Below are 27,460 nucleotides of genomic sequence, written 5' to 3'. Positions count from 1 at the left end.
GACCAAGCCGAGAAGAAACTCTACTTCTTCTTTAGTGAAATTGGGAAAGAGTTTAACTTCCTGGACGAACTGCAGATCTCCCGTGTGTCTCAAGTCTGCAAGGTAACATAAAAAGTGACAGCAGGATGTGATGTCATCTGATGCTACAGTCTGATGCCTGTGTGTGCAATTACAGGATGATGTGGGAGGACAGAGGACTCTGCAGAGGAAGTGGACGTCCTTTGCCAAAGCAAAGTCCCCCAAACAGCTTCCCTTCAACATCCTCCAGGATGTGTTCACACATGGTGGCTGTCTCCTTCCTGCTGGTGCTCTGCATCTGTGCCCTGATGATTGCTGCACTTTACGTGTGGCAACAAAGACAAGCCGACCGCAAATCACACCGTCTGGTCTGTCCAGAGGAGGGCAGCAAAAACAACAACTGTCTAGAGATCTGCTCTCTGAGCAGCCCAGAGGACCCTGGACCAGACCTGAAGGTGGTCGAGTGAAAACGTGTTGGTCCATACACCTCTCCTCTTCCTCCCAACCTGTGTGGCCTTACACTCTGTGTAATGTGCAAAGTGGACTTTAGCCTGTAGTTGTTGAACACACTGTTCTGCTTCGTTTTCACAGACGACGGGATTATTGTTTGATTGTAATGATGGCTGGGAGATCAGTTATCAAGTGATCAATATTTGCACATTTGTAATGTTAGTTTAATTGATTGTGTACAGAGCTGTTGTGTTTGTTTACAATAATGCAGGGATTGATTGTTTATTGTTTTGAATTGATCTCTGACCTCATGTGAATCTGCAGCTTTAATAAATCTTCCTCAACAGCTGGTCTCCTGTTGGTGGAAACACTGCCACCAAAATTTATGACGTCGCGCCACAATCAGGAAGTGCTTTGAAGGCCAGACCGTCCCATTTACCAACGGTTGAGGATCCTCCAGTTTTCCTGGTTACCACAGCGCTGCAATACCGTTACTATAGTAACAGACCTAACAAAGCCAGTGGTTTCTTCGGGCGAGCGTAAAACACAGTGAAGAGAACCGTCGGTGCTGGTCGAAGCTGGAGGAGGTAACGTCAGTGTCATCCCACAAAGTCCAGCTCATGCTGAAGCCTGACTGTTTGTCACATGGCCCCAGGTGACGTTAGGTTGATGTTAAAGAAACTTAGAAAAGTTGGGAGGAAGCTGCTGTTTACTTCAGTTACAGTAGACGGTTTTATGTGTCTGACGACATGTTGTTGCCTTTTCTGCTCCCTCCCCACACACAATGGACATGAGGAGATTCCCAACAAAGACACGGAGAGTTAGAGTTGTTTTCAGCATTAACCCATATTGTATGTATAACCCGTGTGTAACCCATAATGTATTGTATTTGGTGTAAGGTGTATGGTGGGGTAAGTGTAATGGAGGGAGAAGGAGATCACCTATCTGGGGATGGGAGAGGACTCCAGGTGTGGCAGCAGCTATTTAAAGCGGCCATTTTGTACGTATGGTGGTTTTTCTGTTGTGTGCTGTCAGGACCACATGCTGCCTGTGGTTCCCAGCATGTGGGTACATTTATTGATGTTTGTTATGTGCTTGCTAAAAAACATCTACATAGATGGTACATTCAACTCTGTCTCCTTCTTGTGAAGTTGAGCTGCTACATGGCCATCCTAGAACTGTGTCACTGGAGAACAAAGCTTTCCACCTGAACAGGGACTTGAACCCTGGACCCTCAGATTAAAAGTCTGATGCTCTACCGACTGAGCTATCCAGGCTCTACATGTTGTGTCAGAGACTAATTCTGTGCGGACAGGTTAACTGAAACAGAGAGCATTGATTAAGGGTGAACTTCCTGTGTGTGCAGACAGTGGAGGGGGTGGAGGAGGAAGTCCTGTTCATATCAGCTGACAGGACCAATTCTGGTGTAAACACATGTTGCTTTAATCTACAAAGTGAAATTGTTATTTGTTACATGTCAGTTTTCTCTTCCAAGGACTCAGTTTAGCATGACATGATCAGCTTGATGTTCATATATGTGTTACACATTATTACTAGATGAGCTGCAGTGAAACATCCAAGCGACCACGTCCCAGCACATATCAGAGATGCAGAACAGATGGAACAGTCTTATGGAGTGATGGAGGCCATGAAGCCTCCTAAAGCTTTGAATGGAGCTGAAGTCATGATGCACTGATCTTTCTTATATAATGTCTCATAAGTATTTGTTATAATATTGTGTCATTGAGCACTTTGCATATCACTGTCCTCCATGAGGAGACTGTCCTCCATGTCTAGATAAGGCTTGCTGTCTAGCAACTATTGCCCTGCACACTGGCTCCCAACAATGCCCAGCTTCAGCCTTGCTTCAGTGGTCTCTATGAACATGACCTGGATGACATGTAAATATACAGTGTGCTCTTTGTAATCTGTATTCTGGCTCTAAAACAAGTGCCCCTTGTGAGAGTTGAAGTCACAATCTTCAGATTATGAGGCTGACTCGCTGCCTACTGCACTAACGAGGCTCAGAAAGAGGTGAAACATGGTCTTTTCTCTTTTTCTTCTTTAAATAAAGACATCTACAGTGCTCATGCTGGCTACTGCACCAACAAACATTCTTAATTTAAATCAAATGAATGTGTTCTATAAAAAGGCTCTAAAGGTAAAACATCACAGTAATTCTTCCTGTGACACCTTCACTACCAGTGATGGTAAGTGCTCTTGTTTCAAATGTGATGTGCACTGTACCACTGAAGCTCGTCTGTGAAGTGTAGTGCCTCTGTGTGTATGTCACAGTGATGTTAACAGAAGTCAGATAGGTCTGTTAACACATATAAAAACAACATGCTGAACAACAGCATAGATGTGAAGGTGAATATATGTCCCCTCACATGTTCCTCAGTTAAAAGGGTCATTGCATTGGCCGGGAATCGAACCCGGGCCTCCCGCGTGGAAGGCGAGAATTCTACCACTGAACCACCAATGCTGTGAAAAGCTGACATCTAGTGGTGCCATCGCAGGTTGCAGCCTCCTCATTCCAAAATCAATCCCTCCTCCACATAAAGTCAAAAGTTATAAATTCGCCTCATTACATGAGCGGTTGTGTGTAATGACGCGGCTCACCAGCAGAGGGCGTTTGACGGAGCAACAAGCAGAAACTACAGGGGAGAAGAGACACAAGCATCCACAGATCAGAACAGACACTCAGCTCTTCTCTCTGAGACCATGATGATACCGTCACATATCATCACTGCACATGTGTTTGGCTGCACGTCTGGAAATGAGAGGAGACAGAACATTATCATACATGTTGCATAAGTAAAGTCACATGACATGCACACTGTAAATAAAGGAAATCACATATTCTCAGACTCTTAGAACACAGAGCTGAAGGATGAATGTAAGACAGCAGTTTGTTGCTCTCTGACTTTTCTGCCATGTTCAGTTCGTAGCTGCAACACAAGCACAGTCAGAGTGTAGTTATGATCAGCAGACATGAATAAACTCCATGAACTCCACAGTCCTCCTGAACAGATGTGTGTTATCTTAAGAATAACATGCAAAGAATATTGGAGAATACAGACCATAAATCCACAATATAGAAGTAATATATACAGTGAAATACAGAAGACTGAGCCATCTGAGGCTGCACTGCAGCGCCACCTGCTGGCAGAGCGCCGTCACAGCAGGGACACAGTTAGTGACATAAAAGCTGTTTTTATGTCACAGTTCTTTACACGTGATGAACACAATAAATGAAACAAGTGTACAAAACAGTTACATCACACTTAAATTGTTCTGATCTATAAACATTGATCATGAATAGGTACAGATCAAACAAACTGTCCGCTCCAGTCAGGTTCATGTTTCTGTTCTGGCACATCGTTGACACATTCAAATCCTTCACGATCATTTATTGTCAAATCGCACATCCCTAGTTAGAGAGAGCAGACTCAATCTCATCCTCTCCACACTTGGACCAGAGATTGTGCTGGACTGTCCTTTTGACTTCCTCCAGTCTGGTTTCACAATCTTTCATTGTCTTTCCCAGGTCTGCCTGCAACTGCGCGCTCAGCTTAGCTTCTTTATCCACCCCTTCAGCCTCTGTGATGTCCGCCAACAGTCCGGTCCAGTAGTCATCATTACTCACTGACTTTCCTGGCATGAAGGGTAAGTGTTTTGAACTCCTCTTGTAGCTCAGTCTTTGTCATGTTCCCAGCAGCCCAGCTCAGGTAGTTTGCTTGTTTGGTGAAGGCACTTTTCAACTGACAACTCAAAGCTCTTCTTTTCCTTTTATTGCAAGTTGGTATGATGACATTAAGTTGCAGTGGCAATGGTGATTGCTTGGTTTGGTTTGATTAGAATCACTTAACCGCCTAGAATCGCCTAGGTTGATAACCTTAAAGACAAATTAAACCTGGTGTTAAACACTTTTCAAGATAACACAAGAAACTTAACTAAAGCATAACATTGTAGCTATTTTTGCTAACTAAACAGCTTTCATTTCAACTTCAACTTAAATTGTTCATGAACACAAGTAGTACATTTGTCTCTTTACAAAGTCCAGTCTTCACCAGTTGTCTTTGTGTCTTGCCTTAAGCTGAGAGTTCCATGGTGCTGAGGCTTACTGACTGTAAGGTGTGTGATCCATGCTGCTTCTGCTCTGCTCCATCCTGTGCTGATCTGCAGTTCATTGATTGCTGAGCTCCATCTAGTGGACAGACAGTAGAAGTGAATCAGGAAATGTCTTTCAGACACTTGTTGGACCGGTTTCACTGTCACTGACGTGTTCAGACTGTGAGGCTGTGAGGAAGTGACGGCGTCCTCAGATCAGATTGTGTCAGACAGCAGGACTGAGGAGGACCAGGAGCAGCTTCTTCTCCACACAGGAAGCTGGAAAGTGTCTGTAAGTCCATCTGAACTGATCCAGCAGGTGAGAGTCCTTCCAGAGAAATCTCTCCATGTCTGATCACACTGTGCTGCATCACTGACTGATGGTACAGTACAGATGTTTCTGCTGCTGATTGGCTGCTTTCTCTTTGCTCTTTGATGACTTTTATAGCAGATGAACAGCTGTTTCAGAACAAGTTGTTACTTGTAGTGTTTTTCTGTTCGAGTCAGCAGACTGTAGAACACAGCTCTCAGGTCACATGATCAGTGAGAAATGCAGGGAGTGTCAGAACCGGTCTGACAGCTTTCTGAGTTTTTGTGTTCACTGAGCTGTGTGGAGTTACTGTAATTCAATTCATGTCAGACAGACAAACAACAAGCGTCTCTGTTGATCGTTCTCTCTGTAAAGTTCAGCAGCTTCATTTGCTCTGAAACTCAGATCGACTCGTTCAAAGCTTCAAGCGGAGAAAAGGTCGCTTTATTCTGACTTTATCAGATCAGTCTGTTTCAGGTTTAACACGCCTGTGGTGCGTTTTATTTTTCATGAATTCATATCGATGATTGAAACTCATCAGAAGAAACATTTTCTCTTCAAGGGTTCATAAATATGTGAATCTAATATTTGCCATGAGGAGAAGTGTGTCAGTCCTCAGAGCTCAGACAGTAGCTGCTCATGTGTTTGTCCTTTCTATAGAAAACAGTCCACAGACTGTTACAGAGGAAGGTCTCAGTGCTTCACTCAGTCTGTTCACACTGTGACAGAAACACACATGAACACATGTTCATTTATTCACATGTTCACACATGGAGAGAAGTGACAGAATTCTGAAGCAAACACTGAATGTGTGTGTGCACTGTTCCACTTACAGCATGTGACATCAATAATAACAGCATCAGAGATGTTGGTGTGTTTACAGACTCACCAAAATAAAAGCCTGAGAACCAAACCTGGTCTGAGGCTCTGATGCTAAGCTAACAGCATGATTAGCCTGTTAGCATCTACATGAAGGATCAATAACAACATGCTGACTGTGTGTTTCTGTGTCATGTTGCTGTGTTTGTGTGAAGGTGTGAGCTCTGCTATGAGTCAGTGTGAGGACAGAGAGGAGGGAGTCCCTCCCTCTAAAAGCCCTCTGTGTGGGGACCATGAGAGCCGGACCAAAGCTCAGAGGTAAGAGGACCGTCTCTGACTGTCCATGACTCTTCTCCATGTCAGAGCTCACACTCACATTATTCACACATCTGTGTGTTCAAGACCAAAGCAGCAGCACACTGCACACTCTGCTGGACCTGGACCTGGGCCTGGACCTGGACCTGGACCTGGAGCTGGACCTGGACCTGCCAGCTGTGTGTCCATGAAGAGTGATCAGTCAAAGGATTATCCCATTGATTTCAAAGATGTTGATCCATCTGAGGGTCAAAGGTCAGAGTTAATGTCACAGCTGCAGTTTGTTTCCATCATTATTAAACATTTAAAGTGTAACATGATGTTCAGCATCATTTTTCCAGAAGAAGCTCAGAGTCAGTGTTTGTGATTCTATCAGGATCCAGGATGTGAGAGCAGACTCTGCTGGACCTGGACCCAGCTGTGTGTCCATGAAAAGTGATTGGTCGATGGATTGGCCCATTGAATTCAAAGCTGATCAGCCATCTGATGATCAAAGGTAAGAATCACTCTGGAAGTGTCTCCATGCTGTGATGAGCTCTGCTGGACTCTTGGGGTTGTATGTGTCTGTTTGCAGGTGGTTGATGGTTTGGAGCATCTGTAGCACAGAGTAATGCATATTTACAGTGCTGCTTCAAAGTGTATGAATCATTTAAAATCTTCTATATGTCTGCATAAACATGACTTAAACATCTGCCTCACTGTACTAGAAAGGCAGCCCACCGAAACAAAGTATGGAAAGACATTTCAGTAATAAAACATTTAAATAAATGATAGATTCATACACTGTATGGAAATATTACACTAACAGACGATGCTCCGCTAGTACATTAGGCTAATACAGCAATACTGTGTGTTTGAACTCTTAAAACTAGCTGACGGCGAGTAAAGGATCCATACTTCAGTTCAATGTGAATCAGTCTGTCATTAACAGATTCATGTTAGCAGACCGTAGCTAAAACTGACATCATGACTGACACACAGCATGCAGCATGACACCTTCACTCTTCATCTCCATCTGGACTCGTCTGAACCACATGCAGTCCAGCAGTAAAGTTTATTTGTCGGCCTGCAGAATTCAGCATTGATCGTGTTTCGGGTCATATTTATGCAGAAATATAGAAAGTTTGACCAACTTCCCAAATGACTGTAGCTGTCAGCCTATATGTAGCTAGGAGCTAGTCTCCTCCTCCTCAGATTCCCAGGGTCCTGGTTTGGATTTTTGCACGTACCTCACACTGCTGATTATTCTGACTTGAACACAGCCTGTGCAGAACTTTAAGGTGGCTTCTGTTCTTCGGTGTTTTTGGTTGAATTTGGTCAAATTGTGATCAAATAAATTGTGTGATAACAGTTTTTCAGTCTCTTGTAGTGGCCATCATGGACACTGATCCAGCTCTGTGTCCATGAAAAGTGAACATTTCAAAAATGTTGATACCACTTTAAGTCCTGTTTCTGTAACTTAGCAGAGTTCTTCAATGATCATGTGGGTCTGCTTGGCTCTGTAAAAGACCCATAAGCAGGTCTGTGTTTGTAGATGTATAATAGAAAGTATCAGTATGTATTTATGTTGTCATGTTATCATCTCATGGTGGTTTCTGAAGGCTTTAAGTAAAGGAAATAACAAAGGTCTGCAGTGTGAGGATATAGACTCTATATCCTCACACTGCAACATTGTCTGACTGCGATTCATTACAAACCCATCCTGCTGCACATCGTTTAATGTTAAAGAAAGAGAAACATGGTGAGTGGAAGATTTAACTGAACTCTTACAGCTGTGCTGGCAGCCATTAAAGCAGAATATGTGAAGAAGAACAAATTACAAACCTGCTGGATGCAGCTGAACAGTGTGGAGTCAGGATAGTTTTCATTTTTAATACACACATTTTGTGTATTAATTAATTTTCTTCACCAGTCCATTGACTGTTGCACTTTGTATTTATTTCAGTCTGAGGTTTCAGTTTTCTTTCATCTGAAATAAAGGCCTTCAATGTATTTGCCTGGGACTACTTTTACTCATGGTAACAGAGCTAGCTGTGCCCCAGGTAAACATTTCCTGCATTGAAAACTGACAATAGATATTACTGAAACACATGAACATGTGGACATAGGGGAAGCTAATAAGACACAAGCTAGACATCAGCTCAGACCTTTGACTTGGAGCAAATGTGAACAGCTGGACCTCAGGGACTTTAATTGAACCCCCCTGGTCTAAATCAATGTGAACATATGATGACAGTGGAAGTGGAATGGAACTCTTAAAGCTGTGCTTCAGTCATTAAAGCAGCAGCAACAGGTTCAACATGAGCTGGATGTGTGGAGTTGGGATAGTTTTCATTTTTAATACAACAATGCTTGTTTGTCACCAGTCTGTTGACTGTTGTGTATCTGTTTAAAGTGAAAACACATCAAAACACTTAGTGACGTGATTGTGTTGTTAAATGCTGATGTTTCTGTCACAGACTGCAGCAACCCAGTGTTCAGACTCCTGCTCAGGACGCCATATTTATGGTGAGTACAAACAGCTTCTAACTACAACACAACAGTCCTGGTGCTCTACAGAGACCCAGAGCCTGACCCCTGAGCAAGCATTCACAGAGACAGAACTGTGGTAGTAATACTTATAACTACAGCAGCTGTGCATACACAACACTTCATATCTAATGTTGTAGATTCAAGTAATACATGTATGAACATAAGCTGTAATATCATGAAACACTAAACTGTTATTCTGCTCCTCAAAGTCTGAGAGTTTATACTCTGTTGTTCTGTTCCAGCTGCTGGAGGAGAACATTGTCAGGTTTGTGAAGGATGAGCTGAAGAAGATCCAGAAGCTCCTGAGTCCAGATTACCCAGAATGCTCAGAGAGTCAGAGGGAGGATGAGGAGGATGAAGAGCAGAGGAGCAGCAGAGAGTCATTAGTGCAGATCACAGTGCACTTCCTGAGGAGGATGAAGCAGGAGGAGCTGGCTGAGCGTCTGCAGAGCAGTAAGAGGATTTGAAGAGCTTTAACATGATGGAAAGAGGAAATGAAGTTTACACCTACACACTCTGCTGTTAATATGATGCAGACATCTGTGAATTCTTCTGACTGAAAACACAAACTGTTTGTCTACAACTGATGAACAGATTTCATGGAGACAGAAAACATTTATTTGACACATTTATTGTAGCGTTCACTTATTAATGACATTTATTGTTTGTTCAGGAACTCCTGCTGCAGAGTGTGGACGTAAACTCAAGTCAAACCTGAGGAAGAAGTTCCAGTGTGTGTTTGAGGGGATCGCTAAAGCAGGAGAGCCGACCCTTCTGAACCAGATCTACACAGAGCTCTACATCACAGAGGGAGGGACTGCAGCGGTCAATGAGGAACATGAGGTCAGACAGATTGAAGCAGCATCCAGGAAAGCACACAGACCAGAAACAAGCATCAGACCAGAAGGCATCTTTAAAGGCTCACCTGGAAGACAGGAACCAATCAGAACAGTGATGACAAAGGGAGTGGCTGGCATCGGGAAAACAGTCCTAACACAGAAGTTCACTCTGGACTGGGCTGAAAACAAAGCCAACCAGGACATCCAGTTCACATTTCCATTCACTTTCAGAGAGCTGAATGTGCTGAGAGAGAGAAAGTTCAGCTTGGTGGAACTTGTTCATCACTTCTTCACTGAAACCAAAGAGGCAGGAATCTGCAGCTTTCAGCGCCTCCAGGTGGTCTTCATCTTTGACGGTCTGGATGAGTGTCGACTTCCTCTGGACTTCCACAACAATGAGACCCTGACTGATGTCACAAAGTCCACCTCAGTGGATGTGCTGCTGACAAACCTCATCAGGGGGAAGCTGCTTCCCTCTGCTCACCTTTGGATAACCACACGACCTGCAGCAGCCAATCAGATCCCTCCTGACTGTGTGGACATGGTGACAGAGGTCAGAGGGTTCACTGACCCACAGAAGGAGGAGTACTTCAGGAAGAGGTTCAGAGAGGAGGAGCAGGCCAGCAGGATCATCTCCCACATCAAGACATCACGAAGCCTCCACATCATGTGCCACATCCCAGTCTTCTGCTGGATCACTGCTACAGTTCTGGAGGACATGTTGGAAACCAGAGAGGGAGGAGAGCTGCCCAAGACCCTGACTGAGATGTATATCCACTTCCTGGTGGTTCAGACCAAAGTGAAGAAGATCAAGTATGATGGAAGAGCCGAGACAGATCCACAGTGGAGTCCAGAGAGCAGGGAGATGATCCAGTCTCTGGGAAAACTGGCTTTTGATCAGCTGCAGAAAGGAAACCTGATCTTCTATGAGTCAGACCTGACAGAGTGTGGCATCGATATCAGAGCAGCCTCAGTGTACTCAGGAGTGTTCACACAGGTCTTTAAAGAGGAGAGAGGCCTGTACCAGGACAAGGTGTTCTGCTTCATCCATCTGAGTGTTCAGGAGTTTCTGGCTGCTCTTCATGTCCATCTGACCTTCATCAGCTCTGCTGTCAACCTGCTGGAAAAACAAAAAAGAACACCTCTGTGGTCTAAAGGCTTTAGAGACAAAAGACACAAACCTAAACTAAAACACCTCCACCGGAGTGCTGTGGACAAGTCCTTACAGAGTCCAAGTGGACACCTGGACTTGTTCCTCCGCTTCCTCCTGGGTCTTTCACAGGAGACCAATCAGACTCTTCTACGGGGCCTGCTGACACAGACAGGAAGTAGCTCACAGACCAATCAGGAAACAGTCCAGTACATCAAGGAGAAGATCAGTGAGAATGTGTCTGCAGAGAGAAGCATCAATCTGTTCCACTGTCTGAATGAACTGAATGATCGTTCTCTAGTGGAGGAGATCCAACAGGCCCTGAGATCAGGACGTCTCTCCACAGATAAACTGTCTCCTGCTCAGTGGTCAGCTCTGGGCTTCATCTTACTGTCATCAGAAGAAGATCTGGAGGTGTTTGACCTGAAGAAATACTCTGCTTCTGAGGAGGCTCTTCTGAGGCTGCTGCCAGTGGTCAAAGCCTCCAACAAAGTTCTGTAGGTGGATTTATGAACCATTTCAAACATGGTTGATTTTTATATGAACAATAAAACACTGACTTTGTGTTCATTCTTTTTTTTCTCAGACTGAGCAGCTGTAACCTCTCAGAGAGAAGCTGTGAAGCTCTGTCCTCAGTCCTCAGCTCCCAGTCCTCTAGTCTGAGAGAGCTGGATCTGGATAATAATGACCTGAAGGATTCAGGAGTGAAGCAGCTGTCTCGTGGACTGGAGAGTCCAGACTGCAGACTGGAGACTCTCAGGTCAGGATCCAGCTTGTTGATCATCAGTTAAATTCTGCTCCATGTTCATGTTGGAGATCTGTTGGATTTTCCTTCTTTCTTCTTGAGTTCATGACATGTTTTGTTCCTCCAGTCTGTCAGGTTGTCTGATCACACAGGAGGGCTGTGCTTCTCTGGCCTCGGCTCTGACCTCCAACCCCTCCTATCTGAGAGAGCTGGACCTGAGCTACAATCATCCAGGAGACTCAGGAGTGGAGCTGCTGTCTGCTTTACTCAACAGTCCAGATTGTAGTCTGAAGACTCTCAGGTACACAGAGACCACAGAGCATGAGTCCTCCTCAGTCTGTCAGTTTAGCTCATATATCCACAGCTGTTGATGGATGGACTGAAACTGCAGAGAAGAAATAATCACTGATCCCTGATGTTCATCTTCCTCCATCATTAAGTGTCCATCGTGTTAACTTCACTTTTCTTTATACATGTTCTTCATGTCAAAATACATACAGACTGATTTTCAGTCACACTTAGTGCAGATCAAATACTAAATGATGCCCTACTTATTAATGTCCTCAGCTGTAAGAACCACTGAATTATTTCCACAAACAAATGTTCCTGAAACAATCCATATGTGAAGCTTCAGAGGAGACAACAACACAATGGTAGAAGGAGGAGTTCCTTCAGTCAGAGACAGAGAGCAGGGAGACACTACAATATTATCACTGTAAAAACTACACACAGACATGAGTGAATGTATTTATTTGAAGTGTGTCAGAAACTCTTCCATCCATGACACATGTGAACCAGGCTTGTGTTTGCATATAGTGAAAGTGAAAGGAACAAACAGTCAGAGACAGTGTGGCTTGTTTGCTGCTTTGGATAAATGCACAATGCTGAGATCAAACCTACACTGTTGCTGCATGAAGAGGATTTTACAGTAAAGCACTGACAGAGAGCAATATTTCACAGAATGGAGGACATGAATAAACACAGAGCAGATCAGGAGAGACTCTTCTGGAGTCGACACAGATGAGTTTCAGTCTGTTTGTGTGTCTCTGACAAACTGAGGAACTCTGCTTCATGTTGATCAGCAGTTTGGACTCATGTTGGTTAGAAAATCATTCTGACTGTGTTTCTTCCTGCAGGGTGGAGCATGGTGGAGAGCAGTGGTTAAAACCTGGGCTGAGGAAGTGTAAGTTTGACTCAGTCTTTCCTCATGTTATTGTGCATGAGTCAGTGTTCTATCAGTCCATCAGAGCTGTTGTAGCGCAGCCTCGGCGGTTGGATTTCTTTGGTGTTTACTGGAGTTTATTACTCCCCAGCAGGAGTTTTAGGTTCCAGCTTTGTCATTGGTTTTCCTTTTTTCTCTTGTTAGGGAGCTTTAGTGTGTTGTAGTGTCTCTGTGTTTGTTTGGGCACTGCTCAGCTCTGAGTTCATGAACTGCAGCCTAACACTGAAACCAGCCTGTGTAGCTGCCGATCTGAGAGTGGGGACGAGTGGGGAGGTGCAGACATGCTGTGTGTGGGTTTCCCCTCAGCCTGGGACATAACAGAGACAACCAAAGCAGACAAAAGACAAAATCCAATAAGAGACCACAAAGGGTTGAAAAGGTCCAAACACAGGAATAAACAGCTCCACAGTCCAAAAGCAGGCAGGACTCAGACACAAAGAATCTCATCCAAAGGGTCAGACTGGACTGATGGACTGAAGAGTGAAGACACTGAGACACTGAGCTGTGAGCAGCATTATTAGGGTTAGGGTTAGGGCGAGAAACGCCACTGTTTAAGAAAACGAGTTACCACCAAAATAAGTTTCACACGGGGTCTGTTTAAAGTTTGTAATCAATTAGTAACAAAACACGTTATCCGCCATGTTTCCCTGCACCGCTTCTTCACTTTTTTCCCAATCTGCTACAAACACCCTGATTTTCAGCACAATGCAGCATTTCCATTCAACCAATCACGGGGCAGCTTTCCAACCGTCATGGCGGAGCCCTGTCAGTAGATAGAAAGTATGTCCAGTCGTCTTTTAAATGAGTGTTTTAGCTGTGTGACATGAATAACTTTGACAGTATCCATGAGGCAGTCCTCTTTTCTTCCATGGGAAAAAAGTGGAAGCCTTCCAAACAGAATCCCGAAACTCAGCTGGAGGGAAAATACCGGCCACTTCCTGTTCACATACTAAAGAGAAAAACTTTTGTCATGCAGATCAACTGACAGCCGGCGAAATAATATTATTAGAAATACATATATAAATACATAAAATGAGTTTTGTGATGAAATGGATTTATAGCTTTTTGGGTGTTTAATAAATGTTTAAAATCAAAATATAGATCAGATTTTTTGATGTTATTACAAACTCATGATGATATATTACAGTTTGAAACATAAACTAGAAGTTTCATATAAACCCTTTTTGGAAAGAAAACACTTTTTCTGGATTTATAGCGTTTTGGAAGCAATCTCTTCATTTGTTAGGCGGGACAGCCGAAACCAGTTAAACAAGCTTTTACTGACAGCTCTGAACAGACCACATTAACTTATCATTCATCTTAGTGCAGCCGCCACAACTTCCATTTCACAAACCATTTTTTAATCTTCAGTTATTATATTTCCTTTTATTTTGCTTTGTGCTTTGGTTTCATTCTGTAACACTGGACTTATTTTTATGAAGGTTTGAACTCTGACAGTGTTTGAACAGGAGAGAAAGGAGTATAAAGTGTGTAGTGAGGGGTTCACAGCCTTAAAGCATCTAGAATAACTGTAAAAAATAAAGCCCATCACTTCACGGATTTCACCTTTTGCGGGTTATTTTTGGAACGTAACCCCGCGATTAACGAGGGACCTCTGATGAGAAGGAAGAGACTGGGCTCTCAGCTGCAGTAAAGGGGGCAGGTCTGGCTCCAACACAGGTTTCAATGTGCAAGATGTCTTGCCCTCACATTCTTCTTCCATTTCCACTTGTCCTGAAACTTCGGCCTTCGCTGTCAACCTTCCTTTTCTTACTCACACTTGCCATTTTAGAAATGGGCAATAAAAAAACACAGATCACTGGCAAACAGGGTGGTGAGAGTTTGACCATGTTTGCTGCCATCTTGTGGTGAAATGTTAAAGATATATAAATAATAATCATTTTTAAACGTGTGATTTCATCCTGTGGACAACAGTACTGGTGGCATATTATGACATTATTGATTTTATGACAGAGGCTTCGGCCCAGTGAACATATGAACTGGACTTTTGGTCTGTTCTACAGGAAGAACCCTCAATGATAATGCACCAACAATCCCAACCAAAGAAAGGAACATAAGGACAGAAGAACCAAACAGGAAAGAAAATAGAAATAACTATTGTATATATAACCTAGAAAATTTCACAAGAAATTTTGAGTGGGCCAATGCGCGCTCACCCACACTCTGCTGCCGGTCCGCCCCATTATATACCACCAAACCTCATTCCTGATCACCGGCAGATGTGAAAGATGCCACTGATGACATTTCATGCTTTTACAGTGTTTCTGATTGGTTTTATATAAGGTTTAATAGGCCCCAAGCTTCTCCATTCATTCTGAATGGAGGAATCCTAAAGATGTGGATGTGACTTTGGCTGCTATTTTATGAAGTTTGGTAAAAGACATGAACATGAGGACTCAGTATGATAAAGTCCAACTCCTTATGAGCAGTTTGCAGTTGAAATGAATATTCTGTGTAGAGGCATGCCAGACTGATAGGCTTCCAAAGTTAGCTGGGTTTTGTCAGGGATCTCACCAGTTTCCCATTATTTCCTATGAGGGGGGTTAGGTCAGCTTAAGTGGCTTGCGTGTCAAAACAAAAAGTGGCACAGACATGGGGACTCAATATGTCAGAGGTCTAATGTTTATCTACATTTTACATTTTGAATGAAGGTTCTGTGTGAAAGCATGCCCAAACACCATGCCTTCAAAGTTTGACAGTGATTTGATGCCTGTGGGGAGGGTCGATCGCAGTTTTTCTGGATTTTTTCAAACACCGTTTATCCGATCGCTACCAAACCTCAGAGGGTAGTAGTCCTGACCGAGCCGGTCGATTTGATGTATAATTTGTAGGGGTGGCTAGCGCTAGTTAGCTGTGAAATGAATTAGAGGCTTTTATTTTGAAAATCAGTGTGTGTCTGTGTAAGTGTGTGTGTGTGGGGGGGGGGGGGGGGGGGGCACTCCCTAATGCATGTTAAAACATGTTTAAGTGTTTTATTTTGAAAATCTACACGTCAGCCATATCCTGTTATTGTGCAGGGTCTTTTATTTTGAAAATCCATGTTTGTGTGTCTGTGTGTTGGCAGGTGTGTATAGTGTGTGTCTGCATATTTCTGGGTGGCTTGTGTGTAGTTTACCAGGCCTAGTAAGGTGTGTAATGATTTGGAGGCTTTTATTTTGAAAATCTGTGTGTGTGTGTGTGTGTGTGCGAGTGTAGTTGTGTATGTTTCTGTATGGTTGTGTATGTGTGTGTGTGTGTGTGTGTGTGTGTGTGTGTCTGCCTCTGTATGGATCAATACAGTGAAGTTACATTGGTTTGAATGAACCCAATGCATTGTTAATGGGAGCGGCCATCTTTGATGATGTCATCAGAGAAGTCAGTCAGAGCACCTGTGGAGGTTACCATGGAAACGGCTCCCTCAGTTTTCGGCTTCCTGGTTTTGTGACTTTTGCCTTTTTCTCTCTCTCTCCCCATTCACCGTCTATGTCGTTCGCCCACTGGTTTTTTGCGATTTACGTGAAAACCGTACGTCGGAACGGAAAGAAAAGTCACAGCACAGGTGTCCCGGTACAGCCGGACGTCCTGTAACAGTTTCAGGTCGCTCACATTAAAGCTGTGGGACTAGTTCTGCTGAAAATGTGTCCAGAAGAAGGAGAATAATACAGAAGCGGAATAAGTATTTACAATAGTAACAGTGGAACAATATCAGGATAGATCAGGAGGTCTGAGTCTGGTCTTTCAGTCCAGATCCTCCTCCAGACTCTGATGAAGGAGCTTTTGGATGATGCTCTTTATCCAATGATACAGTTGATGCTGCTGTTCTTCTCATGTTCTAAATGTGTCGTCTGTCTTTACTCACATTGCTGCAAATATCCAGTTTGTGTTTGAACACAAAGCTGATAGTTGTGTGTTTGTTCATTCAAACATTAGTGACAAAAAGTCTGATGATAAACTTTGTATGAATGAACAACACATCAGTCAGTAAAGACAGAATGAAGCCATCAGATGTGTCAGATGATAAACTGCAGCTGTGTCTTTTTCTCTCCATCAGATTTCTGTCAACTTGAAGTCGACACAAACTCAGTGAACACAAAGCTCAAACTGTCTGACAACAACAGGAAGGTGACACGTGTGGAGGAGGAGCAGCCATATCCTGATCATCCAGACAGATTTGACTGGTTTCCTCAGCTGCTGTGTAGAAATGTTCTGACTGGTCGCTGTTACTGGGAGGTCGAGTGGAGAGGAGGGGTTAATATATCAGTGAGTTACAGAAGAATCAGAAGGAAAGGACACAGTGATGACTGCTGGTTTGGAGGAAACAATCAGTCCTGGAGTCTGATCTGCTCTGATCGTGGTTACTCTGTCTTTCACAATAACAGACAAACATCCATCTCCTCCTCCTCTGTCTCTGACAGAGCAGCAGTGTATGTGGACTGTCCTGCTGGCACTCTGTCCTTCTACAGAGTCTCCTCTGACACACTGATCCACCTCCACACCTTCAGCACCACATTCACTCAGCCTCTACATGCTGGGTTCAGGTTCTGGTTGGGTCGTGGTTCCTCAGTGAGTCTGTGCTGTGTGTAGAAGCAGAGTGTGTGGAAGTGACAGCAGCTTCAACTTTGTGCTTTAAATGTTGATGATGTTTCACTTTCATTTGAATCACTGACTGTGATTTCAGGTCAGAACATGTTTTTGTCTTAGAAGCAGTGAAATGAAGAATGTGAAGCTGAATTTATGATCATGAACTTTGACATGTCCTCACAAATGAAACCCTTACATTAAGAAATGCATGATTCCATGTTGTTATGGCTCTGATATTAAAATGTAGTATTATAATAGGAGTTAATGGACCTAAGTGGAAAACACCATTTAAAACTGCTGCAATACAAACACTAATAACTCCAACTCAATATTTTGGATAAACTTTGACATGACAGATATAAAACAATGCCTGAGCCTCCCAACTTGTACAATGACTTGTCTCTCTCTCCCCCCCCTCTCCCTCCCTCTCTCTCTCTCTCTCTCTCCCCCCCTCGCTCTCTCCCTCCCTCCCTTTCTCTCTCTCCCTGTCTCTCTCTCTCTCTCCCTCTCTCCTCTCCCTCTCTCTCCTCTCGCTCTCTCTCGCCTCTCCCTCTCTATCTCTCCCTCTCCCCCCCCTCTCTCTCCTCTCTCCCTCTCTCCTGTCTCTCCCTCCCTCTCTCTCTCCTCTCTCTCCCTCCCTCTCTCTCCTGTCTCCCTCCCTCTCCCTCCCTCTCTCTCTCTCCTGTCTCTCACTCCCTCTCTCTCTCTCCTCTCTCTCTCTCCCCCCTCTCTCTCCCCCCCTCCCTCTCTCTCTCCCTCCTCTCTCTCTCTCCCCCCTCCCTCTCTCTCTCTCTCCTCTCTCTCTCCCTCCCCCCCTCCCTCCCTCCCTCTCTCTCTCTCCCCCTCCCTCCTCCCTCTCCCTCCTCTCTCTCTCTCCTCTCTCCTCTCTCTCTCCTCTCTCTCTCTCCTGTCTCTCCCCCTCTCCTCTCTCTCTCTCCCTCTCTCCTCCCTCTCCCCCCGCTCTCTCTCCTCTCTCCTCTCTCTCTCCTCCTCCCCCACTCTCTCTCTCCTCTCTCCCTCCCTCTCCTCTCCCTCTCTCTCTCTCTCTCTCTCTCTCTCTCTCTCTCCTCCCCCCTCTCCTCCTCCTCTCTCCTCCATCTTCTCTCCTCTCCCCCTCTCTCTCTCTCTCTCCCGTCTCCCTCCTCCCTCTCTCTCTTCATATCTTGCCTCTCTCTCTCTCTCTCCTCTCTCTCTCTCTCTCCCTCTCTCCCTCTCCTCTCCTCTCTCTCTCCTCTCTCTCTCCTCCTCTCTCCCCTCTCTCTCTCTCTCTCTCTCTCTCCCTCCTCTCTCTTCTCTCTCCCTCTCTCTCCTCTCTCTCTCTCTCTCTCCCTCTTGCCCTCTCTCCTCTCTCTCCCTCTCTCATCCCTCTCATCCTCCCTCTCCAGCCTGCTGTTTATCAAGCGTTTACAGAGGAGAAGCAAGAAAACAACAGTCAGCATCATCGTCCATAAAAACACATGACAATAACATGTGAGACAGAGAGTTTATGATCAGTGCTCCCCCTGCTGGTTAGGACATATGATGACATTTTAAATGTACCAGTCAAAAGTCACTCAGTGGTTTGTCTTTGTTTTTATGACTTTCTACATTGTAGATTCATCCTGAAGACATCAGAGCTATGAAGGAACACATGTGGAATGATGTAGTGAACAAACAGTGAACAAACCAAGCAGAATATGTTTGATGTTTGACATTCTTCCAAGCAGCCAGCTTTTGCTTTGATGACAGCTTCACACACTCTTTGCATTCTCTCAATCTGAACTGAACCACCAATGCTGTGCAATGCTGACATCTAGTGGTGGAATTGCAGGCTGCAGCCTCCTCATTCCAAAATCAATCCCTCCTCCACATAAAGTCAGAAGTTCTAAATGTGAGTCATTAAAGTCATTAAACATATTGGCCATGTTATCCAAATGTTGGACTGTTTCCTCCCAGCGCACTTTTTTATCTGCCAGACTACCTATAAGCTGCAGATCATCATGATGAAAAAATTAAATACACTAAAATTAAATAATTGTATGACTTGTACAAAGTTATTGTGTAGAGTATTTAGAGTAGATATTTGTACCCTGACTGCTATTAGGTACCAGGATGAGATGCCAGGGAGGTCCTCAGGGCACGTGGAGGTCACACACACTACTGAGCCTCATTTTGACATTGACAATTTCCACTCAAGTTGGATCAGCCTGTGATGTGATTTTCCACTTTTATTTTGTGTGTGGTTCCAAATCCAGACCTCCATAGATTAATAGTTTTGATTTACATTGATCATCTTTATGTTATTTTGTTGTCAACATATTCTACTTGAATTTATCCTGGCTGGAGGAATAGAAAAAAAATATACATACAAAGCTCGGCTCTTTAGCAGAAACAGTGAGATACAGAACCGCCCTCCCAAACCCCAGGTGAAACTAGCTGCCAAAATATACAGCACACCTCCCTTATCTAACTGTAACACTTCCATATTGTTACCTACCTAAATACCCACTCCCTTCCCGCTGAACAAATACGGGTACAAAATAACCCACCACACAGGTAAACCACCACTGCGGAGTTACAGTGAAGATTTGGACGTAAACCTTCGCCATCACGTAATAAACGTTATTAAAAAAAGAAAGAAAGAGACTAACGCGCTAAGCATAAACAGTCCAGATACTCCCTGAAGCTGTAGCGGTTACATGAGATTACGCTTGACGTTCAGAGAGAGTCTTTAAAGTCTTTAATAAACTTTTCAGCCTCTGCCACGGAGTTCAATGCCACCCGAGTACCATCAGGTTTGACAATACTGAACCGCGCAGGAAACAGCAGTGAAGGCTTGAGTCCCATCTTGTACAAAGTAGCCATTATGGACCTGTATTCCCTTCTTTGAGTAACACTTCTGGGCTGTAGTCTTCATAGATCCTAAACGGGTTAGACTGGTTCTTCAGCTCGCCCCTTTACTTGCCTCCCGCACCACCACTTCCTTGTTTTGGTACCGATGAAAGCAAACGACGACAGGCCGAGCTCGGTCTCCTGGGCCGGGTTTGTGGGCAAGGCTACGGTGTGCACGGTCCAGTTCCGGTGCAGAAGGGAAAATGTCCTTTCCAAAAACCTCCTGTAATAGCTGGGAAAAAGGCCATAGGTTGTGGACCTCAATCCCCTCAGGCAGACCAACGAGACGGACATTCCTCCTATTCCTCCCCTCAAGCTGGGTTAGCTTAGACTTCAATTTGTCATTTTCTGCCTTTAGCCCCTCACAACAGTTTTCAACCTTTTCCAAACGTAGCTGGAACAGGTCGGCATTTTCTTCGAGTGAAACCAGGCGCTGGCCATGACCACTAACAGTGTCCTGCAGTCCATCCAGCTTCCCATTTATCTTACTGAAAGACGTGTTCAATTCAGAAATCAGAGCTTCCCTGTGTTCGGCTAGTGATGCTACCAAGTCAGCTTTGCTAATGGCGGCCTCAGGCTCGGCCCTTTCACTCGATTTAGAAGGTTTAGGTGGCGAAACGATGAAACGACCCACTACTGCGTAGAGTCAGGAGGTATACTTATGTATACATATATAAAAACAGATGGTCTGACGAGAAGAAAAGTAAGCCAGTGGGTTATAAAGGTAGTCAAAAATGTGAGCTGGAGCACAACACGTCCTACTCCATGTCCGCCAAACCGGAAGCCCCCTCAAAATCATATCTTTGGTCATGTTAACCTAGATTTGATTTCTGACTTTAGTAGGCCAATTCCATTTTTAGACAAGGTCAATGCTAATTGATAAAGCAATTCTGTAACAAAACAACTTTCCAGCTCAATCAAATGATAAAATGAACTTACCTCTGAATCGCTGGGCCTCTTCCTCTGTCACATTTAATCCACGTTCCTGAGGCTTTTGAAGGAGCTCCTCTGTAGAGAATTTGAGCGCGAACTGGTGAGGGCGATTAAGACCTCTGCTGCATAAGGAACGCGCTTGTGTGAGCCGTTATTGGTCACATGGTCATTGGTCACATCATTGTGATTCAACCCTTTAATATTTAGCATTTTTGAAATTGGGCTTTTTACTGTAAAATTTTAATAGGTTCTGTAGCTGGGTTCAGCTTAAATATTAGTAATGTGTGATACCACTGATTTTCTTTATTTTATTTTTGTGTGACTAAATTTTGTCCAACTGCATCACCTACATTTTGGAAATTAGGATTAATATTGGAAATTTGGGATTAAAAATAAGAGTGTGAACAAACTAAATTTCCCAGTTCTGGTGCACAAACCATACAGTCCCCCAACTGTCACTGACAGCTTCACCTGGTCATTGTACCCCTGTTTGTGGAAAAAATGGTAAGATGTCGACCATTGATCATTTTGGATCTTAAATGTACCATTTTGACACAAAAGGGTACATTTAAGTACCATGGGGATCAGCTTGGAACCTGTGAGGGTAAATCATCAGCAGTTGTACCTTAGGGAACAAAAATGGACCTCAGTTGTACCCTTTTTTCTGACAGTGTACAGGCAGACCAGAAACCCTCTCACCAAGGACATCAAGGTGGCAAAAAGGGGAATACTCAGAAGAGTTGAAAAACAGCTTTTCTGCTAACGACCATGCATCAGTGTGGAGATCACAAACCACAGGAGACGACCTCCCCCACTGCTGACGACCTCAAGACTTTCTACTGCAGGTTTGAGAGGGACCACTTCACACCCCTAACCTGTACCACAATGACCCCACTCGGCAGCACCCCTATCAGGGACCACCATCCCATCACAACCACCAACACAACGAACCCTGCAGCATCTCCATCATAATGACCACCAGAACGACTCCACTCAGCAGCAGCAACCCCAACAGCCCCACAGCCATCAGTGCCTCCTCAGTGGTTTCTATGGTAACCAAACAGAATCCCATTTAAAAGGTTACAATTCCACCACTGTTGACCAATGAAAATACAAAACCATAATTCATTCACTGAAGTGAGAACAGGAAGGCCTTTCTGTGATCTGAATTTGATCTGAATCACAGTGAAATGATGATCTGCTATGTCAAAACATCTTCACATGATATAATTACATAGATAAATCAGCAAAACACTGCAAAAAGATCATCAAGAACAAAGAACAGGGGGTCAAAAGGAACAAACTCAGCAGAGGCTGCAGGAGGACTTCTCTGGCCTCCTTGGTCCTGCACTCACTGTGATCCTTTGTTGTACCAGGTGTAGTTTTGGTGGCTACACATGTGTTCAGAAACTGTTCTGTTGTAGCAGCTGAGCTTTACTCCAATCCACCGTCACCACAAACACTTTCCCCTCTCTGCTCTTCTTCTTCCTCTGCCTCTTCTTCTTCTTCTGTGGTGTTTTCTGGCAGCTGACATCCACACAGTGACATTTCTGCCTCCTCCTGTCTTCAGTCAGACTGTTTCTCTCACAGTCTGTAGAGAGAAGCTGACATTGTTGCACTGATTAACCTCAACCACACACACCTGTGTGAGCCGCACCATCATTCTAACAGTTCCATTGTTACACTGAGTGACAGCAAAGCAGTGAGCCCCCTGCTGGTGATCAGCTGCATGTACCAGAAGCAGACAGAGATTTCTGATATGATGTTAAAGGTGTCACAGAGGAGGATCCGACTGTCTGACCTCTGATTCTTCTGTCAGCATCAGACACATCACAGTTTGATCAGTTTTCAGATCACACACAGCAGCATCAGTAACACTGAGCAGACATTACACACTCCATCAAACACACACACACACTGCTCACTTATAACAGGGATAATAAGTAAAGTTCTTTACAATAAATTCACATTCACATGTTATTATCACTTCACACATGGCACAGTATATATGGCAGAGAGTTAAAGGTGGAATATGTAGTCAGAGTTAATACCAAATATTTACACTAGGTGGCAGCACTTCAGCCTCCACCCACTGCTGCACTACCAGCACCACTCTCAGTGCTTTTTGTTTCCATTGACTGTACAACATGATTCAATCCATGTTATTTATATGACAAACTATGTGTAGTGTTTCTATGTGTGTAGCTGACATGTTGCTCAGCTTCCATTGGACACATATACTAGATGGAAGCTGCAGCAGGATTGGCTGATGACTGATCACAGGTGTGAACAATCAGCCGGTGACGAGTGGAGCAGGAGCAGCTGCCCATGCTGCAGAGACACAAACAGCAGCAGCACTCTGTGACCCATGTCCACTCTGTGTGTCCTCCAGACAGTCTTAAGATTAAGATTAAGAAACCTTTATTAGTCCCACAATGGGGAAATTGCATTTTTGCAACAGCAGGTACAGACAGCAAAGGATAAGTTAAGAAAAGATATATATGATAAAATAAACTACCAATAAAATATAGAATAGAATCATCAACAGTTTACATATGAACAGTTATTGCACAGGTGAGTGGAGGGAGAAGTGGTCTGTAAGAAAACTGTACATAGTGCATCAGAAACTAAATAAATAATGTGTTGTACACTGTGGTGTGTGAATATTGCTCCTATCAGAAGTGGTTATTATACAGTCTGACAGCAGCAGAGGTTGTGTGTAATGACGCGGCTCACCAGCAGAGGGCAGGTGACGGAGCAACAAGCAGAAACTAGAGACACAACAAAGATCAGAACAGACACACTCAGCTCTTCTCTCTGAGACCATGATGATACCGTCACATATCATCACTGCACATGTTTTTGGCTGCACGTCTGGAAACGAGAGGAGACAGAACATTATCATACATGTTGCATAAGTAAAGTCACATGACATGCACCACTGTATATAAAGGAAACCACATATTTTTAAGACTCTTAGAACACAGACAGAAGTATGAATTATATATGGTTACAATCAAAAATAATTGAATGCAAATAAATGATTTTGTGGAATTTAAATCAAAACCTAAAAACACCAGAATCAGCAAATCACATGTTTGCATTACAGTGGTCCCTCCTATAACGCAGTTCACCTCTCACCTTGTTTTTCTCTTACAGCTCATTGAGTTCTGGTCCGGATAGTCCGTAGACCATGCCTGAATTTATTTTTTATTTTTTAATTTATTTTTTTTATGCCTGAACGCTCTCTTTATGCTGTAATTACTGTACATTGTGTAATTGTGATATTCTCTCCACAGCTCTGTGACCTTATGGCCAGAAGCTGCACCAGACCAGTCTTCACCTGCCTGAGGACAGCACGTGATAATGATCACTGATTTTGTTCATATATATGTAATGTATTTTATTTAAATCCAAATACAGTAAACTGTTGCCAACATATCTGGTTTTCATTATTTGTGCAGCTTTTTAAAATAACAAAGACTGAATGTTTTCTGTAATAGACAACAATCACAGTTACAGTTTTTCAGTGAACAGATATTTATTCTCATGTATGATCAACAAAAAAAGAACAGAAGCACCAAACATGTTAGAACCTGAAGAGATAACAGGCCAGCTCTAGGTGTGGGGCGCCTTCCTTCTATACAGGCCTGTGTGTGTCAGCATGAGGATGCACCAGTCACCAGGTTGTCCACAGCATCATCTGAGCCTGCAGCTCCCTCAGAAACAACAGCTGGCTGCACCTGCTGCAGGAGGACCATGGTGAGGAGGTCAGAGGTCAGACGTAGTTCAGACGGAGCTCCAGCAGCTGGTGGATCTGCTCAAGGCTCAGGATTTGAATTCTGACCTGTCAATCAGTAAACAATAAACATTTATATATTGTCAATAAACAGAGCTTTACTGTCCTTGAACAGGTCTTACATACAGTATGATTGGTGTTCAGACTAAAGTAGAGCAGGTAACTGGCTGTGTAGCATCGCTGCCCTTGTTGGTTTTAGCAAATCTAACCTGCAGTAATTGCCATGTTTGATGATGTTATGTATTTATTCTTGCTGTAACTCAGCACTGACGCTTATTACTTCTCTGGTGCACAGAGCAGGAAGAGAGTGACAGCCAGCCGATAGTTCCTTTCAGGGTCCGCCAGGAGGCCTGCATGATGTGTTTAGCGTCTTATCGCTTCCACAAATTATTAATATTCTCCCTTTTGATGCGTAACTGTCTACAACTTTGCCTGGTGTCAGTGTTTTGCAGCCAGTCACGTCAATACGATAGATAGCGCATGTTGAGTTTAACTGACCACACGTCCAATGTTCCCTGAAGGCACCATGGCCGAGCTAAGGCCTCAGCCCAGAGCGCGCTCTGCCTCAGCATCATTGTCCCCCCCCCCCCCCCCCCCCCCCCCGCAAAATCGGGGTCAAAACCCAAAGGTGAAAAAAGGAGAGGCGAAAGTGGAAAAAAGATTGAACCTGAAGAAACAAGATGTGAAACTGTAAAAAATTAAGATTTGAATCTGAAAACAAAAACTCTGAAACATTTATTGTAAATATGTACAGTGGGGAAAAAAAGTAGAGGGAGATTATCAGTGGTCTTGTATGTCTTCCATTTTCTAATAATTGCTCCCACAGTTGATTTCTTCACACCAAGCTGCTTACCTATTGCAGATTCAGTCTTCCCAGCCTGGTGCAGGTCTACAATTTTGTTTCTGGTGTCCTTTGACAGCTCTTTGGTCTTGGCCATAGTGGAGTTTGGAGTGTGACTGTTTGAGGTTGTGGACAGGTGTCTTTTATACTGATAACGACTCCAAACAGATGCCATTAATACAGGTAACGAGTGGAGGACAGAGGAGCCTCTTAAAGAAAAAGTTACAGGTCTGTGAGAGCCAGAAATCTTGCTTGTTTGTAGGTGACCAAATACTTCTTTTACTGAGGAATTTACCAATTAATTCATTAAAAATCCTACAATGTGATTTTCTACATTTTCTTTTCTTATTTTGTCTCTCATAGTTCAGGTATACATATGATGAAAATTACAGGCCTCTCTCATCTTTTTAAGTGGGAGAACTTGCACAATTGGTGGCTGACTAAATACTTTTTTTCCCCACTGTAGCTCATGATAGGACCAACAAGGCAAAGTTTAAATGTTGCTGTGTTAGACATTTACAATCAGTTGAAATACATACATGACTTTAACAGCTTGCAGCGTGCAGTTTGGTACTAAGTGCATATGTGGCTAGGATTAGTTTGAAGTACATGTATTGCATTAAGGATGCTGCTGGAGTGCAGTAGCATTGACTTAAACCCAGTCTGCACTCTCATGTATGTGCTCATCAGCCTTGTCATTTGGCTTCAGACAGTCCATGATGCACTGGGGCAGGAACATACTGAGACTGAAAAGCAAACAAACAAAGGTTTCTGGTCATTTTAAATGCTGCTGTGTGTGCTCTGTGTTCCAGAGAACTGCCACAGGAAAGGGTTGAAAGGTTTGCAATAATGCACTGCAAGCCTTAGTGTGGCCATGACCCAGCAACAAAAAGATAGAATAGAATACGACTGCACTGAGAACTGCACAACATTTGAGACTATGTGCACACGAAAAGGCATGATCTACAATTCTCAGTTCACAACCCAAGGCCAGATCAGACCTGTGTTTTAGGAGGTTGCATTAGTCTTATCAGTGATAGGTACAGCATGTTAAAGCCGTAACACTGGATTTCTGAAGTCCACGCTTTATTTGCAGTATTTATGAAAAAGTTTGACCTCTGTCTGCACCATACATGGTCCATTCAGTCTCATCTGGTGCACAAAGGCGTTGATACCCACTGCTGGTCCTTCATCCACCTGTTGAAGCAGCACATCCAGGGCCATAATACTTCCTGTCCGCCCCACACCAGCACTGAGAGCCCGAGAGACAGACAGAGACTTAGGCTACAAAGCAGCAAGTGTTACCATGAGATTGTCCTTGGACTCTTCATATGGAAGCACCTTAAGCTGGAAGCTTTAGATGGTGCTCTCTCACCTGCCATGAACTACAGTTGGTGTGTTAACCCCCTCTCTCTATGTGCTGTCTCATCAGTCCTCTGAACTGGATCAGGACTTCAGTGCACTCTGGGACACTGTGGTGGGGCCAGGCAGTGAAGTGGAAATGTTTCACTGTGCATTCCTCTGAGGTGTTTCTCTGTGAAGAACATTCATAGACAGCCATTCAGGTATTGTCTGAACCACAATTCAGTGTTGGTGGATTCAAAAAGAGGAAATATGGAAAAATGGCTCTGACACAGGTCAGTGTGACTCTTCAGCTATAAGATAGGTTTGTAGTTACACAGTAACAAGTTTGAATGGTTTTTACATGTTTCACTTGAAATTCCCTCAGGGTCCAGCTGGGCTCCTTTTGCTCTGTTGGGACAGTGACTAACAGCTCTCTATAGCAGCATGGATTGCTGTCTGCAGGCCAGTGCTGTTCACACTTGGTCTAGAAAGAAGAAAACATCTGATTGGCCCTCATATGACCATTTATTAACCATGTTTCCCACCAAACAGAACTGATGAAGCTGCTCTAAGCAGCA

At 43.8% G+C, this 27,460-nt stretch overlaps 1 protein-coding gene and 2 non-coding genes across 3 annotated transcripts; 1 reads left to right on the top strand and 2 right to left on the bottom strand.

Moving 5' to 3' along the window:
* Positions 1-1,672: 1,672 nt before the first annotated feature.
* Positions 1,673-1,745, bottom strand: trnak-uuu (transfer RNA lysine (anticodon UUU)). Its single transcript has one exon. It is a non-coding gene; the product is annotated as a tRNA-Lys (tRNA).
* Positions 1,746-2,882: 1,137 nt separating this feature from the next.
* Positions 2,883-2,953, bottom strand: trnag-ucc (transfer RNA glycine (anticodon UCC)). The gene has a single exon. It is a non-coding gene; the product is annotated as a tRNA-Gly (tRNA).
* A 3,839-nt stretch (positions 2,954-6,792) lies between these two features.
* On the top strand, positions 6,793-26,374 carry LOC114429872 (NACHT, LRR and PYD domains-containing protein 12-like). The gene is made up of 8 exons (XM_028398484.1): positions 6,793-6,810; positions 8,809-9,010; positions 9,231-11,043; positions 11,133-11,306; positions 11,419-11,592; positions 12,428-12,474; positions 16,565-17,076; positions 26,351-26,374. The coding sequence occupies exons 1-8, from the start codon at positions 6,793-6,795 to the stop codon at positions 26,372-26,374; spliced, it is 2,964 nt and encodes a 987-aa protein (XP_028254285.1).
* The last annotated feature ends 1,086 nt before the right edge of the window (positions 26,375-27,460 follow it).

Source organism: Parambassis ranga, unplaced genomic scaffold, assembly GCF_900634625.1.
Source record: "Parambassis ranga unplaced genomic scaffold, fParRan2.1 scaffold_21_arrow_ctg1, whole genome shotgun sequence".
Classification (NCBI taxonomy): Eukaryota; Metazoa; Chordata; class Actinopteri; family Ambassidae; genus Parambassis; species Parambassis ranga.
This window is presented reverse-complemented; position numbering and strand designations above follow the sequence as displayed.

Coding starts and splice junctions, on each gene's coding strand:
- LOC114429872 (XM_028398484.1), top strand. Junction 11,307..11,418: donor TGCAGACTGGAGACTCTCAG/GTCAGGATCCAG, acceptor TTGTTCCTCCAG/TCTGTCAGGTTGTCTGATCA. Junction 17,077..26,350: donor GGTTGGGTCGTGGTTCCTCA/GTGAGTCTGTGC, acceptor TCTGTGTTCCAG/AGAACTGCCACAGGAAAGGG.